This window comes from Balaenoptera acutorostrata, chromosome 3 (genome assembly GCF_949987535.1).
Source record: "Balaenoptera acutorostrata chromosome 3, mBalAcu1.1, whole genome shotgun sequence".
In the NCBI taxonomy this organism is placed as follows: domain Eukaryota; kingdom Metazoa; phylum Chordata; class Mammalia; order Artiodactyla; family Balaenopteridae; genus Balaenoptera; species Balaenoptera acutorostrata.
Genome location: NC_080066.1, coordinates 4731276 through 4752237, shown reverse-complemented (window position 1 = coordinate 4752237; position 20962 = coordinate 4731276). Strand labels below are relative to the sequence as shown.

The following is a 20962-nucleotide window of genomic DNA, read 5'->3' as shown; positions in this document are numbered from 1 at the left end:
GAAAACTTAGTTGTAGTCGTGTTGCTGACTAGTGTGGAGAGTGGCAATGCAAATCTTTCAGCTTCAAGTTAATGTTTGCTTGCCTCGTCACTTTAAAAAATTTTAGGCAAGAATACGTGGAAATTCCATGTTAAATTCTCTGTGGGAATTGATAGTAGACTTGACAGTATTACCCAAATAGTTGTGCCCTTTGTCCCAAGGGAGAAAAAACTTTGCAAAGAAAGCTGATGGGTAATAAAACTAACAATTTTTTGCATTTCTATTTGGTTGTGAGCGAATGTATATTTAGCTCTAATCTTCATGGATCATTTTGATTTCTTTAGAGCAAATACTGTTATCTTTACGTAATCCCTATGATTTTTTTCTCCTTCCATCCGAGTGTTTCAAAATCTTTGGATTTGTTGAAGAAGAAAGAAAAAATTGGCAAGAGGCACGAAAAGCTTGCATAGGATTTGGAGGAAATCTGGCGTCCATACACAATGAAAAAGAGCAAGGTGTGTGGGCCGTTTTACAGTCAGTGATGCGAATAAATATGTAACTTTTTTCCCTAAAATGGTAGAATGTTGCTTATAGTAAATGACCTTTTGGTGTTCCAGAGTAAAGACTAGGAAGCGAAAGCAAGCACATATTGGGAGCTGTTTTACTAGTTGTAGGCCTTATGCTGAGCGTTTTACATGTAAATTGCCTTTCCATTTTCATAACAAGTCTGTGAAGCAGGAATCATTAGTCCCTTGTGAATGAGGAAATGTGTTCAGGGAGACTTAGATCAGGGAGCTTAGAGGGTAAGGGGTAGGACTGGGAATCAAACTGGGTCTTCCAGCTTCAATTCCATCTGTTTCTGCCAAACCAGTTTTCTCACCAAAGAGTCAAAGAAGAAGAGTAGTTCCAGGAATAAAATTAAAAATTGCTCATTTTCCATGTACTGCTCTTCTTGTCACTTGATATAGAATTTATAATGCAATAAAACTAATTTTTCAATATGAACTTGGAACAAATTGAGAAAAAAAATTTGATAAAACATAGGGATAAGCCAGAGCTTTGAAGAACAGGATGAAGAAACACACCATCTCCATATAGCAAGTTGTAAAATTCATTATATTGTGGTCAAGAGAAAGGTACTTGACCCCTTTCACATGGTCTTTTTGGGGCCACCTTACTTGATGTAGATATTAGGTTAAATTAGTTACTTTAAAAATGATGTTGACCAACCGCGGGCCTTTCAGATGACAGCAGCTAAACTGATGAAGGTTTGGAAACCACAGCCAGCAGCGAGTGAGGACGGTTTGAAAGACCCTAGGTTTCACAGCCTGGAAAAGAGGATGTGAACTCTGAAGGATCGTCCCACTCAAGAAGGAAGACTTAGAACCCATGAGTGGCAGTTACAGGGAAACAAATTTAGGCTCAAAATTAGGAGGTTATTCTAGCAATTAGAACTAATTGGATGGGATGCTTCGTGAGTTTTTTTAAAGGGCTGTGAAAATGCTTTTGTTGGAAGGTACTGAAATGGGTGCTGCAGAGTCGCATATGTTGATTGGTACGTAGCATGGAAGTCGCTCAATACATATTTGTTGTGTGTAGGAATTTATGTGATGTCGTTGGGGAAAGATGTGGACTGGATGATTTCTAAGTTCCCTTTTGGTTCTGAGGTTCTTTGACTTCCAAAATCATTTACTGGAAAAAAATGATATACCTCAAAAAAGATAAGAAAGAAGAGAGACCTTGGAACGCTGTGTGGCACTCTCCTAAATGTTAATTTCACTCCCTACATGCTACCATGTGCTTTCTTGGAACACATTCTACAGTAAATCAACCAAGCTTTCACTGAGAACCTTTGACAAGTTCAGCAGCTTGCCAGACACTGGAAGAAACGTGTCAAACCATAGCACACAATAAAAAAAATTCAGGAATATAATACTCACATTTCTCTGACTGGTCTACCACATTCTGGGCTTAGCTACCCAGCAGAGAAACACAATAATTGATTCCCTCTCTTAACCACAAAGAGCTGATTCTTACCATAACAAAATTAGAACCTGGGTCATAGAGATGTGCAGAAGGGAACAATTTTCAGATAAACTAACATTATTCCTGGCAACACAGGCACACGCTGTTGAATTCTTTTTGTGGTTCTTGGCAGAAAACAAGTCAGTGTTGAAATATTGGCAGGTAGAGCTTTTCCACATTTCATTTCAAGTTGGGGATATGGCAAGAGTTATGATCTTATTTAGGAAATAAATAAGAAAACAAAGTAAATATCTACCCATGCTCTTTTCTTTCTGAAAAATATAAGAAATTTCTTTTCTTTTTTTTTTTTTTTACTTTCAGTTAATTGAGAAATAAGCAAACCTCTGAGCAGTGTAATGGCGTCTATTACTCTGCCGAAGAGTAAGCACGCAGCAATGACCCTTCTGCGGAACTGTTTGTTCATGAATAAACAGATAATCTCTGTGGCCTTCTTTCTATTTTACATTTTCTATTAGTAACCCAAGTGCTTAGTCATTTGGTTTCCTATTTGCATTCAGGAGTCGTGTTTAAGCAGAGTTTGGAAATTGTCCCGTAGAGTCCGTGCTCATTCACTCAGCGTCCATCTAGTGTCCTTGGTGTCCACAGCTCCTGGCAGGTGAGGTTGCTGGCCTCAGAAGGCAGCTGCCGTGGTGTGGCAGGCATGGGGATGGGCTGCTGGAGAACGGATGGGGAACGTGTACATTTAAGCCTTTTGCAGTTTCTGGATATTTGCCACCATCCTCTCTGCCACAGAATTGATAAAGAAGCAAGAGGCCATATTTGTCCTGCTTTCTCTGAATTTCTCTCCCAGTGATGTGAGCACTTAGCACCAGGATGCCCCCTGGGTCCAAGCATGCGCAGTGGACGTGGATGGCCGCTGACCCCTAGGAACTGGCTGCCCCAGAGGAGTTCCAGTTGGGTAGCTCTTTTGGTTTGGCAGTCCAAGGTGGTGATCATTTGACAGCCTAATGCTTTTTCGTTTTGACAAATAGTTTTTAGTTTCAGAACTTTTTTTAGATCAAGAGCTCTCTTTGGCCCCTAGTTATTATTATGTTGGCCAAAAAGTTCGTTCGGGTTCTTCCATAACATCTTATGGAAGAACCCGAACGAACTTTTTGGCCAGCCCAGTAGAATCAGGTTATCTTATCTATAGACACAGGACACCTGCTCACTCACAGGATGACCGGGCGTGAATCAGAAAAATGTGCCTCTTCCTGCAGGGTGGTAGGAAGCCACAACCCAGATCTGGGTGTATAAAAAGGAGAGTGGGGCATAGGGTGGACTTAAGCTTCCCCAGCGCCCCAGTGTCCTTGGGTAGGGCACAGCCTGTGCAACTATCTGCAGTGACCCAGGTAAAACCTAGACTCTTATTATGAGGAACTTTTCAAAGTCCAAAGCTGAAGTGATAACATGCTGCTCAGGTTAGAATGTGTTTGTTTTCCTGGTAAGTGCTTTTAAATGATAATAAAGACATTGATCACAGGCTCGGTATTTGTAAATTAATGTATTCTGAGTATCTTTGATATGGGAGTCTTTCCCCTCAAAGTTCACAATTATCTTGTGAAACTTTCTTTCAGCATTCCTTACATATCATATGAAGAACTCCACTTTTAACACCTGGACTGGGCTGAATGATGTCAATTCAGAGCACACCTTCCTCTGGACGGATGGACGAGGAGTTCATTACACAAACTGGGGGAAAGGTTACCCTGGTGGGAGGAGGAGCAGTCTTTCTTATGAAGATGTAAGTATCACTTTCAGGTCACCTCTCCCTCCACTCTCGGTTGGCTTCAGGTCAACATATTAGTGATTGATCTTCTGTGAAAAATTCTGCCAGAGTACTCCTTGATCTGATTCATTCTTGCACATTTTAACTGTTTCAGACTGAGCCAGCCTTGAAGGAAGGGGTATACATTCAGTTAAGAACTCTTCGTCTTTGGGTTGGGGGTGGGAGGACCTAGATGGTGGTAGTAGTGAGGAACAGGGAAAGCCAGCTCCAGTATGGGCGCATGTTGTACTCAGCATGTGCACTTGAACCCAGAGTTAGCAATGTTCTTTGCATCAGCTGCCCCTAAACTCTTGAAACTGTTGTAGTATTTGGGGTGTAGTTCTGCAAGCTCCTTCTGAAGTTATCGTCGCCATCATCATCATCATCATGATTGAGCTACTGTTTGCAGAGTGCTTACTATGCGTCATACACTCTGCTAGGTGCTAAGTGCATTAACCTAAGAGACGGACAATTTCTTCTTTTTTAAAAAATTATTTATTTATTTATTTGTTTATTTATTTTAACATCTTTATTGGAGTATAATTGCTTTACAATGGTGTGTTAGTTTCTGCTGTATAACAAAGTGACTCAGCTATACATATATATGTATCCCCATATCTCCTCTCTCTTGCGTCTCCCTCCCATCCTCCCTATCCCACCCCTCTAGGTGGTCACAAAGCACCGAGCTGATCTCCCTGTGCTATGTGGCTGCTTCCCACTATCTATCCATTTGACATTTAGTAGTGTATATATTGTCAGTGCTACTCTCTCACTTCGTCCCAGCTTACCCTTCCCCTCCCCATGTCCTCAAGTCCATTCTCTAGTAGGTCTGTGTCTTTGTTCCCGTCCTGCCCCTAGGTTCTTCATGACCATTTTTTTTTTTTTTTTAGATTCCATATATATGTGTTAGCATACAGTATTTGTTTTTCTCTTTCTGACTTACTTCACTCTGTATGACAAGACTCTAGGTCCATCCACCTCACCACAAATAACTCAATTTAATTTCTTTTTATGGCTGAGTAATATTCCATTGTATATATGTGCCTCATCTTCTTTATCCATTCATCTGTTGATGGACACTTAGGTTGCTTCCATGTCCTGGCTATTGTAAATAGAGCTGTAATGAACATTGTGGTACATGACAATTGCTTCTTTATTTCACTATTTTTAATCTTATATCATTGAAGCCAACTAGTCAGTGTTAAACACCATACTAGGCATTGTGGAATACATGAAGGCACATAAGATTTTATTCTTACCTTGAAGAAGCTTATACCTAAGCTAGACCCCAAGTCTTCTACAAGAAAGACGACAGGAACAAAATGAAAGTGTGTAATGAGAAGATCAGCTATAAAGCATGATAGTAGTTAGGAGGAAAGAAACTTACTATGGGATGTAGTGATCTAATCAGGCAGGACATATCTGTGGAGCTCTTCATTTGATGGAAAGAGGGCATGTGAAGAAGAATCAGCTGTGGGTCTTCTTCCCAAGAGTTTTAAAACATCATGATTAGGGGATCATGGCAAGAGGATGGGGAAGGTCGCGTTAAGTGGGAAAGGTGAATAAAGTCTTTAAGAAAAAGGCACAAGATGGGTTTGGGTGGAATTAAGAGCTTTAGATATAGTAGGAGTTTCATGCAGAAAAGAAGTAGGCGTCAACTTTAGAACGTGGAAAGCAGAATTCAGAGAAATTTAGATGCCCTAAGAAAGAGTTTGGACTTTATCAGATAGGCAGCAAAAAAAAAAGGTTTGAGCAGAAAAACCATCTCATCAAGGTGGCATCTTTATGATAATTAATTTGGTAGCTATGTGTAGGGTAGATATATTCTGGTTGTGGGTAAGTGACTTTCTGGGGAGAAATTCTTTCAATCCTTATTACATAAATGAGGGCTGAAAAGTAGACTGGAGTGAGATAGGGTTTGCTTAGAAAGATTTCGTGGGTGAGTGGTAAATTTCATTTAAAACAAAAAAAGTCATTGTTGAGCAAGGTTTTTGTTTTTAGAACATAATGAAAAGGAGAAACAACAGAAACAAACAAAATCTGTAAACTCACCTTCCAGGAAAAAAAAAACACTGTTTTGTTGGTTTTATTCCTAGATTTTTTTCTTAGCGTGTGTAAAAATATAAAGTTTGTATTCCACAAAACTGGAATCAAAGCACATATACTGTGTTGTTACAATTTCAGGACTTGTAAAATGAAGAGGGTTAAATATAGTTTGATAAAGAGAGTGGGAGAGAAATGCTCACATGCATTGTGTAGTGGAAACATGCTTGTTCTGTGTAGGTTTCCTGGTTTAGAGAGGAGATGCTGAGCCAGGATAATGAAAGGTAAGAATAGCTAAGAGGGGAGATGGGGCTGAGCAGAGAATCTTTGAAATGTACGGTTAGGGGTTCCTGATAGTTGAGGCTCATGGGATCCTGAGGCTGGAGGCTGAGAATACGGCTCTGGCCCTGGTGAAAGCTGTGGTAGCTTTCAGGGAATTAATGAGATTTCTGACAGCAGCGTTTCTCAGAACCAGCGCCAAAATTTATCCAACTCTGCTTAATTTTCAATTAAAATGGCAAGGGTTCAGTGAGGGATCTGCATGGAAGTTGGCCAGTTGCGTGGAAAGTAGGGATGAATTGAACATGCTGTAAATGAATTAGGACTATCCTAAAAGTTGGAGGTTAGGGATAAAGGATTTTTTTTTTTTTTTTTTTGCTTATTAATGAATTGGTTTAAATAATTATCGATCCACGTTTGGCTTTTTTTTTTCTTCTCCATGAATATACAGGCTGACTGTGTTCTTATTATCGGAGGGAAGTCAAGGGATGCAGGAAAATGGATGGATGACACCTGTGACAGTAAGCGAGGTTATGTATGCCAGACACTTCCCGGTAAGTCCTACTGGACCTCGCTGGGCTGTAAGAGGTGGGGTTTTCCCGTACTTTTTAAAAAGTGACATTCTTCTCAATTTTGCTGTGAGCCTTAAACTGCTCTAAAAAATTAAGTTTTGTTTTAAAAAAGTGACCCTTCCCTTGCACATAACACGTTGTTTTTTAAAATTTTTTTAAATTAAATAATTAAAATTTTTTTTGGGCCGTGCCATGTGGCATGTGGGATATTAGTTCCCCAATGAAGGATCGAACCTGCACCCCCTGCAGTGGAAGCACGGAGTCTTAATCACTGGACCGCCAGGGAAGTCCCCATCAACATGTTTATTTGATTCTCTCTTTCATCCATGGATGCCTGTGACAGACAAGAAGGATATTTTCTGTAATTTATTCATGAATGTGCCCCCTCATCCATTACCAGAAAGTTTGCACAGATTAAACTAGAGGTTGAAACTTTTTCTAATTTTATTAGAAATTTGGGATGTTTGCTTACCTCTACCTTAAAAAAAAAAAAAATGTCAGAGTAGGGATACCTCACTTCAATTTGTGTAATTTGAGAACCATTGCCCCAAAACACCCTATATGCCTCATTACTTGTTATGTATTCTGTGTCTCTAAAAATGTAGATGTCTTATTTGTGGTCCTTTTTTCATCTTAGGAAGCCTACCTATGGTGCCAGGAAAATAAAACAGATATGTGGATATCGACCAAGAGTCAAGATTATGGTCGTGTGCATTTTAGTTTCGAGTGAAATTAGAATAGAAACGTTTGGCTACATAAGAAGAGGTTCAGAAAATAAAAGATAGATTAGAGATGAGGGTTGAAGATGAGGTGGGTTGCGGTCACCCTAAGCAGGGCTCTCAGAGGAGCTTGAATTAGAAGCTACTTGATCTCCCGGATCTAACAAATTTTTCTATACTTTCTGGGGAATCAGGGAACTGATATCAATTCATGGCAATGACTGAAAATCACTGAAGATATTTTCAGATGATTGCAAAGTCCTGCAGGAATTCTAACCTGCTATTGATCCAAAAGAAGGTCCAGGCCATGCCGCCTTTCTCTCTCTGCTACACCCTTCGAGCACCAGAATCTTAGGCCACTGGTAATGCATCTGTGCTTCCAATCTTTGGGGAAAGAAGGGAGTCCCCTTCCAGGAGGGAATGATGATTCCTAAACTTGTTTAAAATTCTTTTTCTTCTTCCTGTAAACGCAAGGGATAGAATATTTGCTGCTGACAAAAGATATTTTGACAATTTTTAATGACTTAGGTTTCGGGAAAGGTTGACCGTGTTAACGTGAAAAAGGCAGAATATGAAATTTTATAGACTACTGATGATGCAAAAAACACTTTGAACCCTCTTAAAAAAAAAGAACAAGAAGGCCATGGAAATGCATCAAAGTAGGAATAGTGGATATGTTTGCATCGTGGGATTAAGACCTTTAGTTCCTTCATTGTACTATTGTATTTTTCTTCATTTGTCAAAAACTGTCTCTTTCTAATGCTCTCTCTCTATGTATATATATTTGCATTTATATTATATATAATATGTCTATACATCTATATATATCTCTCTATAACAATTATGAGGAAACACTAAAATATTGAGGTGGTTAGATTCTAAGTAATTTTTTTTCTCATTTTTATGCTTTTCTATATTTTCTAAAATTTCAACAAAGAATGTGTGTTCAGTATTTTTTTAAAACAGTGTTGTTTTCAGGCAGTCCCTGGTGGTCCAGTGGTTAGGACTCAGGGCTTTCACTGCCGGGGCCTGGGTTTGATCCCTGGTTGGGGAACTAAGATCCCGCAATCTGTGCAGCGTGGCCAAAAGAATAAAATTAAATAAATAAGAAATAAAACAGTGTTGTTTTTATTCATATATATGAGTATGTATGAATGAGTATATATGAATTCATGTAAATATATAAAGATACGTAAATAAAAACATGAATGAATACATATGAATATAAAACACTTAAAAACAATCCCTTGATGAAACACATGTCCCTTGATGAAATTTTAGAAAATACAGAAAAGCATAAAGAGAAAAAATTACCCATAATCTAACCACCTGAAAATAACCTCTCAGTAATTCAGTTTTTCCTTATAATTTTTTCTGAGTGTTTTAATAAACAAGCTAATTGGATAAATGAGCTAATTTCCTGGCTGCATAAATCCTTTGGTGAAGCTTCTTAAAGCTTTATCTCAAGCTTCATTGGCCACTTTCAGCAGTCCAAAACTTTTCCCATGTTGTTAAGACAAACCCAGCTCTCTCCAAGCTGAGAAATGATGAGACTCTTTACTTCCTACCGGCTGTAACATGGAAGGATCCGGGCTGGGTCTCTTGGTTTAATGCTATTCTATCAACACATGGTGGCAGCAACAGCAGAAGAAAGGGAAGGCTGCCCTCCTTGCTGAATTAAAATTGTTGCCTTACCAGAGTCTTCAAAAGAAAGTTTGGCATTCTTGGAGTGACAGAACAAGGCACATGGTGGGTTGGGTTGGTGTACAGTGGAACAGGTTGGAGAATTGGCCAAGACAGCATCGGTAGGCAGGGACATCTAGGACCCTAGACCAGGGGTTGGCAACCTTTTTCTGTAAGAGACAGATTATAAATATTGCAGGCTTTGTAGACCATAAAGTTTTTGTTGCAATGACTTAACTCTGCTGTGATCACAGACAATCATAGACAGTACGTAAACAAATGAGCATGGCCGAGTTCCACTGAAACTTTATTTATGGACACAAATTTGAATTTCATGTATTGTTTACATGTCACAAAATATTTTTCATTGTTTGTTTTTCCCCAACCATTTAAAAACTCATGGGCTACAAAAACAGACAACAGGCCAGATTTCACCCTCTGGCTGTCATCCGCTGACCTCTGTTCTGCCCTAAGGCATCAGCTATAAGGTGCCCAGAAACAAGATTTTTTTGGGTCTTGACAGTAAGTGGCCCAAAGTATGGGTAGGTCTAGAGTAGTTATTAGAAACGCATGCTGAGAGATTGAGGAGGAAAGATCAGAAAACCAGAGTGACGCCAGCTTGCAAAGGCTTCAGTTTGGATAAGATATGGCGTTCACATGGGAAATCATCATAAGATTAAAGCTTGATCCTGAGATCAAGGTTAAATGAAGTGGGAACTGTTATATGGCTTCATTCCAGAGCATAAACCAATTTCTTGAAGGTCCGTGATTCACAGGTGAAGTCAAATAGATACAAATAGATGCAAATTCATGGGTGGAATGGAACAGAGTCGGGGGGTGGGGGGAAGGGAAGGAGAGGAAGACTGTTCTTGACCTTAAAATTTGACCAAGATGGAAAAAAAAAAAAAGATTTGTCTTGACAGGATGATAGATGTTCTTTAATTCATGGGATTAAACTGTGGCGTGACTTTCATCCAGATACTAGATCTCATAGTATTTGCAAGTCTTTTTGGTTTTATAGTTTAGAAACTTGATCCTGTATTTACCTTAATATTCTAAATAGAGTTTGGAGATGACTTAATTCAATCAGGCATACTGATTAAAAAATAGAACTGTGTGTTCTGGTGTGAAATGGCTCATGAAAATATGTTAAACACCTGACGGTTTGAATTGTGCTGTTCAGATTCTTTTTAGGATGTATGAGATATAGAAGTCATGTACTGATGGCACTCAGGTAATGTTTAATATTAATGGAAATACTTTTTTATTCCAGACCCTTCCTTGCCTAGTTCTCCAACAACAATTCCAACAGATGGCTTTATTAAATACGGCGAAAGTAGCTATTCACTCGTGAAATTAAAGCTGCAGTGGCATGAAGCAGATGATTATTGCAAGCTTCACACTTCCCTGATTGCTAGCATTCTACATCCCTATAGCAATGCATTTGCATGGATGCAGATGCAAACCCTGAATGAACCTGTGTGGATCGCCCTGAACAGTAACTTGGTAAGATGCTGGAAACATGTGCGACTTGACATGATTGATAAATTGTGATTGAATATGATTCTGTTCTGTTCATTCTGTTGAATACTTGCTGTGTGTAAAAACCTGCTGGGCTTTGGAAATGATACTGACATGTACAAGACCCAATCTCTCTAGGACCCAGTGGAAGGATCTAGCAAGTTAGTGATGTTATGTCAGAAATCAAACTAAGACTTACCTAAGTGATATTATTATTGTTACTTTCCTTAGGTTTTTAATATACAGTGTTACTGTATATTTTGAATATGAAAATTAAGTTCTGCATCTAAACAGTTTTATTTATTAACTTATTTCTTTCTAGTGTCATGATTACAACTATGCCATAGGAATTAAGAAAGCGTCAGGGGCATAGTTCCTGGGCGATGAGGATATTCCTTATTTTTTTGTGAAAAGTCATTCTAGAGTTGCTATCTGTTCTGAAGCTGTGCAGCTTCCATCGTGTGTGACAGCTTTCATTGCGGTCAATTCCCTGTATTCCATAACAGAGAAGCAAGGTTGGCAAAAGATGGTGTAGAGTGAGGGTTGAGGCACAGAACTAAGAGCGGTGTGGGAGTTGCCAAAATTTTCCTAAAATGAGTCTTCTCTGATGCCAGGGGATCCATCTATCCTCCATCCATCCATCCATCCATCTAACTAGTCAATCAGCAAGCTTCCTAGTACAATAAATAGAGATGTCAACAAGTAATTAAGAGGTAATACAGCGTCAAAGAGAGGTATACACAAAGTGCTGGGAGAGGAGAGAAAAACGATCATTTGTGCAAGGGGAGAGGACCAACAGGGCTTCTCGGAGAAAGTCAAACTTTATAGATGTGGTCTAGGCTGGTGGCTCATAAGGAAGGAGTACCAAGAAGAGATAAAAGGAGATAAGGGGATATAGCTGGAGAGTAGACCAGTGCCAGACTTTGTAGACCTTCCTCTACCATGACGCAGAGACCAACATTTACACGTCTTGCAATGAGTATTTCCTACGTAGGTTAGTGAACATTTAAAAGTAAGTAGTTACACAATGATTTCTGTGTTTAAACTGAAGCACGGCATTTTTACTTCTGTGTTGAATCTATTTTTAGTAACTAATTCTCTTGATAATTCATGTATTTTCTTCTCACAAATATGGTCCCAATTCTCTTACGAGTTTAAAATAGGCTTTTATTTTTTGTTAGAAAGATTAAATAGCTTTCCATTATCCCAACATTTGTAACTAAAACAATAATGTTATATTTATTACATCTGTGGAGTTAATGATTATGCCAGCATTATTTGATTAAATATGGTAGAATACTACAAAATTCTAACTTGAGATAATGCATGCTTTTGATTTTGTCATTAGATCTTTGGTAATTGCTTTGGTAAATTAAATAATGCAGTTAAAAAGGGGACAGCTGTTTGAATGGTTTAAAAATTCACTTATCTCTGACTAAAGTTATACAGCATCTATCGTGAGGCTTTACCTGTAAAATTTCTTTTAGACTGTCAAAAGAACATTATTGATAAGTAATCTTTTTGATGTTGTCAATTAATTTGTATGTGACCATAAATTTGCCCAAATAAATTTAATAAGAAGTATGCAAATTGAATAAAACAATTATCTTTAAAAGATGCCATCAGATTCATTTTGGTTGAAAGACCACCTAACTGGAAGGTAAGAGACCTAGGCTCCTCTCTTATCCACCCATGTCACCTTGCATAAGTCATTTGTCGTTGACCCTGTTTCAACAGCCAAACAGTAAGAAGATTAGAAGAGATAAGTGTTTCTCTCAGGGGTCCATGAGTTCAATGAAAATGACTTAGTTTTTATTATCATTTCAATGATAATATAATACGTGTTTTATTTGTTCCGAAGGTAAAACCCCTCTTTTGCACTGAGGGCCTGCAAATAAAGAGAGTTTTCTAGAATAAGACATAGGTTTTTAAGTCTGTGTTTTTCAGAATAGCTTCCAACGATGTCTTCATGGGGAGCTTTAAGAAGTAGTTTTTTCTTAAAAAAGACTGCATTTCCTGAATTTGAGTTGGTAGAAATAGTTTATAATGTTCTTTTTATTCCCAAATGTTGAAGATTCTTTGTCAAATCACAGTCTTAAATATACTTTTTACTCCTTGCTGGGTTCTTTTGGTATTTTCTAAACGAAGCCAGGCTCCATGTTAATGGTTGTTTTTGTTCTTGCAGACCAATAATGAATATGTTTGGACCGATAAATGGAGGGTGAGGTACACTAATTGGGCCACTGATGAGCCCAGACTGAAGTCAGCGTGTGTTTATATGGATCTTGATGGCTATTGGAAGACAGCACATTGCAATGAAAGTTTTTATTTTCTCTGCAAAAGATCAGACGGTAATTGAATCCACAAAAACAATCAAGGGATTTGAAATTTTCTCAATAAGCTAATACAAGCCACCGTTGAGATTCTTAAACAGTCACATGTTTTGGGGTAGCTTAAGGATAAGGTAAAACATATTCCTTCACCTAACCAAAGACTGACCTGGCAATAAACAAATATACATAGATCAAAATAACAGAGAGAGAAAATTTTCTTCATTGCTAGAGTTTATTTCCTCTTTATACATTTCTGAATTTTTATTATTGGGATAGGCCTCTGAATCTATGATGTCAGAGTCCTCAGGAAATGATGATTACTTCTGATGTTGACAGCACAGCTATATCAAAATAATTTTATCAGAATATGTGTAGGTTCATCAGAGTCAGTGATATTACAGTGATACAGTCCTAGAATACAGTTATAGAGTCTGACAGTGGTAAAGTCCTAGAATTCTCCCTATACCATTTAGTTATAATATCAATGTCAGTCATAGCTAAGAAGGTTTTATAGGGGCTAGGATCCTAGAAAAGGAAAAGTGTCTAGAAGGAAGACTGCCTTTGCAAATTATTTCTGGTTGACCTTTTAGGGGAACTTACTAACGTCTTCGTAGGTATCTATAGATCTACATGCTTAATTATGACTGTGATTGACCGCTGTTATACCATAGTACCTTCTATGGAAATACATTTTAAATGATAAAGTAAAAAGAATACTCAATAATAGAAATGGCATATCCAAATGGTTACCATTAGGGCTTAAAAAATAGCAATGATAGGCGATGAAAATTTCCTTGATGGCTGATATATTATTCTATTTACTAAAGAAACTTCAGGTCTTACTTTATTTGAAATGTCTTTTTATTAACAGAAATCCCTGCCACTGAACCTCCACAGCTGCCTGGTAGATGCCCCGAGTCAGAGCACACAGCGTGGATTCCTTTCCATGGTCACTGCTACTATATCGAGTCTTCATATACAAGGAACTGGGGCCAAGCTTCTCTGGAATGTCTTCGAATGGGTAAGTGCCACATTTACCGTCAGAAAATCCCACAATCATCTATTTAGATTACCAGGATACTAGTAACACTGTATATTAAAAACCTAAGGAAAGTAAAAATACCTGTTTCTTTGTCTTAATAATTTATATTGTAACAGAAAGGTCAACATCATGCCCCCCAAATGTAATTTCTAACATTGTAGCCTCAAAAGGTGAAAGAATTCTGGCAGAAAGCAGTGACTTGCTGAACAAGTCTTTCTGCCCTAATATTCTAAATTGTTAGGATTATTATTCAGAGTGTTGTGTTCATCTTTTATCACTGATCGGCTCAGGCTTCACAAGTGCCCAGGAACTATTTTGCTTTCCCATGAATAGAAAAGCATTTAGATCTGGTTATCTTTGTGAATAAATACGAAACAAAACTCAAGTGACATGACATAGATGAACAATTTCCCTCCTGAAATAAAAATGTCAAATAAAGTGAACTTTTCGGGGTGCATTAAAAAATCTACTTAATTAAATCCCACTGAATACTTCACTGAATTACTTTGTGACTAAATTTTGATTATGCCCTAAGTCAGGGCTCTTCATTCAACAGTGGCGAGCAAGAGTTACATGCTCATTTCCTTCAGGTGCATTCAAAAGTCAGTCTGGAGTTTTCACTTCTTGTTACTTTTATGTTTAGTTTTTTTCTTCAGTTTTATTGAGGTATAGTTGACATAAAATTGTAATACATTTAAAGTGTAAGAGATAATGATTTGATACACATATTTGTTGGGAAAGGATTCCTAACCGTCAAGTTAACATGACCATCACGTCACATATTTACCTTTTTTTTTTTTTATGGTGGGAACACTTAAGTTCTAATCTCTTAGCAAATTTTAATGATACCATGCAGTATTATCAACTGTAGTCACTATATTAATACATTAGATCCTAAGACCTTATTTATCATATAACTGAAAGTTTGTACCCTTTTACCAGCATCTCTCTATTTCTCCCACCCCCAACTCCCTGACAACCACCATTCTGCCCTCTGTTTCTGTGAGTTTGACTTTTAAATTCCACCTATAAGTAATATCATGTAGTACTTGTCTGTCTCTGTCTGGCTTATTTCCTTAGAATAATGCCCTCCAGGTTAATCAATGCTGTTGCAAATGGCAGAATTTCCCTCTTTTAAAAGGCTGAATAATATTCCATTGTATATACATACTACATTTTCTTAAATCATTCATCTGTTGATGGACACTTAGGTTGTTTCCATGTCTTGGCTGTAATAAATAATGCTGCAATGAACATGGAGTGCAGCTATCTTTTCGAGATAGTGATTTCATTTCCTTTGGATATATACCAAGAAGTGGGATTGCTGGATGATATGGTAGTTCTATTTTTAATTTTTTGAGGAACCTCCACACTGTTTTCCAAAAGGACTGTACCAATTTACATTCACACTAGCAGGGTTCCCTTTTCTCTTCATCCTCTGCATCATTTGTTATCTCTTATCTTTTTAATAATAGCTAGCCTAAACAAGTGTGAGGTGATATCTCATTGTGGTTTTGATTTGCATTTCCCTGATGATTGGTGATGTTGAGTACCTTTTCATGTACTTCTTAGCCATTTGTAAGTCTTCTTTGGAAAAAAAAATCTATTCAGGTCCTTTGCTCATTTTTTGAATTGGGTTATTTTTTTGCTATTGAGTTGTATAAGTTCCTTGCATATTTTAGATATTAAATCTCTATTAAGACATGTGGTTTGCAGAAATTTTCTCCCATTCAGGAGGTTGCATTTTCATTTTGCTGATGGTTTCCTTTGCTATGCAGAACCTTTTTAGGTTGATGTAATCCCATTTGTTTATTTTTGCTTTTTTTCCCTTTGCTGTTAGTGTCAAATACAAAAAGATTAATGTCGAGGAGTTTATTGCCTGTGTTTTCTACTAGGATTTTTATGATTTCAGGTTTTACATTCAAGTCTTTAAGCATTTTGAGTTGATTTTTCTGTATAGTGTTAGATAGTGGACCAGTTGTATTCTCTTGCATGTGGCTGTCTAGTTTTCTCAACACCATTTGCATGGAATAATTTTTTTTAATCCCTTCCCTTTAAGCCTATGTATGTCCTAAAGTTGGGATGAGTCTCTTGTAGACAGCATATAGTTGTCTTGTTTTTTTTTTTCTTTTTCTTTTTCTTTTTTAATCTATTAAGCCACCCTATGTTTTTTGATTGGAGAATTTAGTCCATTTATATTTATAGAAATTTTTGGTAGGTATGCACTTAATATTGCCATTTTGTTAATTGTTTTCTGTCTGTCCTGACCTTCCTTTGTTCCTTTCTTCCTCTCTGCTCACTTCCTTTGTGATTTGATGGTTTCTCAGTAGTATTACTTAGATTCTTTTCCTTTTATTTTGTGTATCTACTATAGGTTTTGTTGTGTGGTTATTGTGAAGATTACATGAAACATCTTATAGTTACAACAGTGTATTTAAAGCTGATAACAACTTAACTTTGAATGTATGCAAACGGTCTGTATTTTTACATTCCCCCGACCTTTTATACTTTTGATGTCACAATTTACATCTTTTTATATTGTGTATACAGTAACAAATTACTGTATTTATAGTTATTTTTATACTTTTGTCTTTTAACCTTTATACAACAGTTATAGGTGATTTACTTACTACCATTATAATATCAGAATATTCTGGATTTTCCTATACATTTACCATTTTTATATTTTCAAATATTTTCATATTACTAATTAGTGTCCTTTCATTTTAGCTTGAAGAACTCCCCTTGACATTTCTTATAAGGCTGGTCTATTGGTGATGAACTCTTTCAGCTTTTGTTTGTCTGGAAAACTCTTTATCTCTCATTTAATTCTGAATGACAATTTTGCTAGGTAGAGTATTCTTGGTTGGAAACTTTTATCTCTAAGCACTTTAAATATATCTTCTCACTCCCTTCCAGCCTGCAAAGTTTCTCCTGAAAAATTTGTTTTGTCTTACAAGGGTTCCCTTTTATGTAACAAGTTGCTTTTCTTTTGCTGTTTTTAAGAATCTCTCTTTGTCTTTAATTTTTGACAATTTAATATAATGTGTCTCAGTGTTTGTCTCTTTATATTCATTATATTTGGTACTCCTTATGCTTCCTGGATCTAGATGTCTGTTTCTTTCCCCAAGGTTAGGGAAATTATCAGCCATTAGTTCTTTGAATAAGCTTTCTGCCCCCATCTCTCTCTTCTCTTTGAATTCCTATAATGTGTAGATTGATCCTCTTGCTGATGTCTCTTAAGTCCTTTGAGCTAGCTTGACTCTTTTTGATTCTTTTTTTCTTTTTGCTTCTCAGGATATATTTGACTGCCCTTTCTTTGAGTTTACTGTTTCTTTCTTCCAGTTTTCTAGTCTGCTGTCGAACACCTCTATTGAACTTTGCATTTAAGTTATTGTGTTCTTCAGCTTTGTGATTTCTCTTTGGTACTTTTTAATATTTTCTCTCTCTTTGTTGAAATTCTTACTTTGTTCATGCATTACTTTCCTGACCTCATTGAGTATCTTGATAGCTGTTATTCTGAACTCTCTATTGGGTAAATAACTTGTCTCTGTTTTATTAATATCAGTTTAGAGATGTATCTTGTTCTTTTGCTTGGAAAATATTTTGCTTTTTCTTTATTTTCCTTGACCCTCTGTGTTGGTTTCTGCACATTAGATAAAAGAGACACCTCTCCCAGTCTTGAGAGTGGTCTTGTGTGGGAGATGAACCTCATCAGTCAATCCAGCCCAAGTTCCTGTTTGTCACTCAAAACTTTGTGGTTATACAAGCTGTCATCTTTGTTTTTAGTGGCTCCCAGTGGTTGAGGGTGTGCCAATACCTGATGACATCCCAAAGGAGAGGATCACAGTTAGCACATAAAAGCAGACTGATTAGAAGCTGGCCCCTCAGGCAGGACCTGGGAAAGTATATAAGCCAGGTGTGTGTCTAATCTCCTTCCAGAGACCTGTTGGTGACCTGATTTTATCATTGCGGCAAGTCGGAGGAAGAAGGTGGCAGAAGGGCCCACCAGCTCCCAAAGGAGGATCACAGCTAGCCCCTTGCTGCATGCAAATTAGCAGCTGGACCCCCCAGGCAGCAGGTTGTAAAGTATGCAGTCAGTCCCCTTCTAGGGAAAGACTGAGAGATAGGCATTTTTATCTGTTCCCTCTTAGCTGAGCCCTGGGAGAATAGCCATGGCAAGCAAGTGTTTGGTGTCCATTAAGAACTGCTGCTTTGTTTTCTGTGGTCCTGTGGGTCTCGTGGCTGCAAACCCCATTAGCTTCCAGAGTTAGGCATTTGGGGCGCCTATTCCTTCAAATAGAGGAACAGGAGCCTAAAAATTTGGGGTGCTAGATGTATGGTTGAAACCCTTCTCTATTCAGGGAGAAGCTGGCAATTTGGGGCTCCCTCCTGATTATACAGCACTGCGCCATGGGTGGGGTTTATGAAGAGAGTGTGTCTCAGCCTTTCCTACTCATTTAGATGTCTGTGTTTCCTCAGTTGCCCTCTATGTAGGAGTCACTGAGTTTCTGGATTCTACTGAGAGACTTGCTCCGTGTGTAGGTGTTCACTGGTGTGTATGTGGGAGGAGGGAATTTCAGGAGGCTTCTGTGTTGCCACAGGGAGTTTAAAAACTCCCTATGAGTTTTTACTTTAAATTCTGAGTCAGGAGAAGTCTACTCTGTCAGTTTTTGCTTCATGTATTTCGAGGCTTTATTGTTCGGTGCATATATGTCTATATTTGTCATATCTTCTTGATGAATTAAAACTTTAATCATTATAAAACATCCTTATTTGTCCATCCAAGCAACATCCAAGCAACTAAACGGGAGCATGGAGGGCACAGAATTTAAGATGTATCTTAAATTCTGTGTCCTCCATGCTCCCGTTTAGTTGCTTCCCCTAAAACAAATATTCTCCTAATACATTTCTTTATACTCTCAACTCATTACTACCCACTGAACCATAACCTTCTTAAACATTCTGTGTCCTACTCATCTTTGTATATCCTGCAGTGAGTCATTAAGTGCTTGTACACAAATGATGCTTAAAAAATTATATTTTCAGAATGGAAACAAATTCTTAGAAGCCAAATGGCCACTCTTTGAAATTCTTCTCCTTAAGTGGAGATAGTGGGATGATTTTTATTGCTCTTAATATCAATACTATCATTATAAAAATATTTTCAACTACTTAAATATACTGCCATCATATTTATTCTTTTATACTCTGCAGGTTCCTCTCTGGTTACCATTGAAAGTGCTGCTGAATCGAGTTTCCTGTCATATCGAGTTGAGCCACTTCAAAGCAAAGCCAACTTTTGGATAGGACTGTATAGAAATGTTGAAGGTAATTTTTGCAGCATGATTATTGAATCACAAACATTTCAAAATGTTGTAGGTAAAAGAAGTTTTCAGTCCTAGAAAGTCTTGCCTTAAGTAATGATTAATTTGTGAAGAGTTTGAAAATTCAAACTCATATTTTCATTTGAGGTAAGAAGTGAAAATTTAAATGACTCACATATTAGGCTGTCTTGAAAGTTGCTAATTAAAGAATATCTACTGTAGCTAAGTTAAAGAAGTTTTAAAAAATATTTTCTATCTTTTACCAGGAAAAAAATAATCAGGGGAAGATAAGTTTACATATTTATACTAATTAGGAATAAATTTTCAACTAAAACTACATGAGAAACACATTCTCAGTTTCCCTGTAACAACTAGTTACTATTATCTTGCCTGTGAAAAGTTTGGTTGTAAACAACTGTTGATTGCGGTATAAAATAACATGCTTAGAAATTTTACATGAATAAGTTGAATTTATTTTAAGGCAAGTTATTTTTAACTTCTATTTTTATTGACTTTCTCTGATAATCAGGAATGTGGCTATGGATAAACAACAACCCACTCTCCTTTGTCAACTGGAAAACAGGCGATCCCTCTGGTGAAAGAAATGATTGTGTCGCTTTATATGCATCTTCTGGATTTTGGAGTAATATTCACTGTTCTTCCTACAAAGGATACATTTGTAAAAGGCCAAAATGTAAGTTAGAATTTGTCCTATGGTATGTGTGTTTCCAGGCTCCCATCTCTTTCAAATATTAAGATATCAGGTGTGTAATTATCAATATAATGCGATTACAGGTTCCTTGCAACCTCTCCCTCCTTATAAGTGAGAAATCCAATCTGCCGTGGTGATCAGTTGCTGTCTGCAGTTTTGAGTGAGCACAAAGCACTCTCTTTCTGCTTAACTGACATAATGATTTTGGTATATCAATACATTTATAATGGGATATCCATGCATATGGATTTGCGAAGTTGTGAGCAGTTTGGAGAGCCAGGCCTATGGCGTGAGAGAAAAAGGGGTGAAATACTTACCCTGGCCAAACCAAAGTGGACGGTGGGGAGGAATGAGAATTTATTAAGGAATAAATCATGTAAGACCAATTAAGTTTCCTTCTGAGATTGAATGACAGACCATGTCAGGACAGGGGCTGGGGGAATTAATAATATTATATGCCCATGCTGTGATACTCTCTGGACTTCCATAATGTTTTATGCCATTCTACTTCATGTAATATCTTTCCCAAGAGACAAAATTATAAATTAGATAAGAGATTTAAATAAATGAGTTGGATAAATTAACACTCCATCCCCAGTAGATTTTATTTTATTTTAGAATTGCGTAGTTCTTCATTCTTTGAAAGCTCTGTTCTAAGATACCACACTCTTTGGTGCAATGTTGGAATCTTATTTTATTTTTCGTTCAAATGCCTTGTAATACCTTATGCTTCAGTGAGCCATTTTCAAAACTGCTAGCCTAGGATACATTATTTATGGGTAGATTGGGTAGATTTTGAGGGTGAGTATCAGTGGCTCAAATGCAACTGGAGAGATCATATTTTCAGATCTTCCAATGTATTCAAACTCATCATGCAGCTATAGGATGCTGTTATAGGATAGATAGATAGATCAACCTGTATAAATATGCAGATTTTATCTATCAGTCAATCATCCATC

The 20962-nt window shown here is 37.3% G+C and overlaps 1 protein-coding gene across 2 annotated transcripts in view; it reads left to right on the top strand.

Moving 5' to 3' along the window:
- The window catches only part of MRC1 (mannose receptor C-type 1), a 146936-nt gene that overhangs the window by 122315 nt on the left and 3659 nt on the right, over nt 1-20962 (top strand). For both annotated transcript variants that reach the window (XM_007196406.3, XM_007196407.3), the window contains 8 exons: nt 380-494; nt 3582-3748; nt 6546-6648; nt 10342-10574; nt 12775-12940; nt 13794-13943; nt 19182-19295; nt 19821-19985. In XM_007196406.3, coding sequence (XP_007196468.2) covers nt 380-494; nt 3582-3748; nt 6546-6648; nt 10342-10574; nt 12775-12940; nt 13794-13943; nt 19182-19295; nt 19821-19985 — 1213 coding nt within the window. The remainder of the gene's footprint in view (nt 1-379; nt 495-3581; nt 3749-6545; nt 6649-10341; nt 10575-12774; nt 12941-13793; nt 13944-19181; nt 19296-19820; nt 19986-20962) is intronic.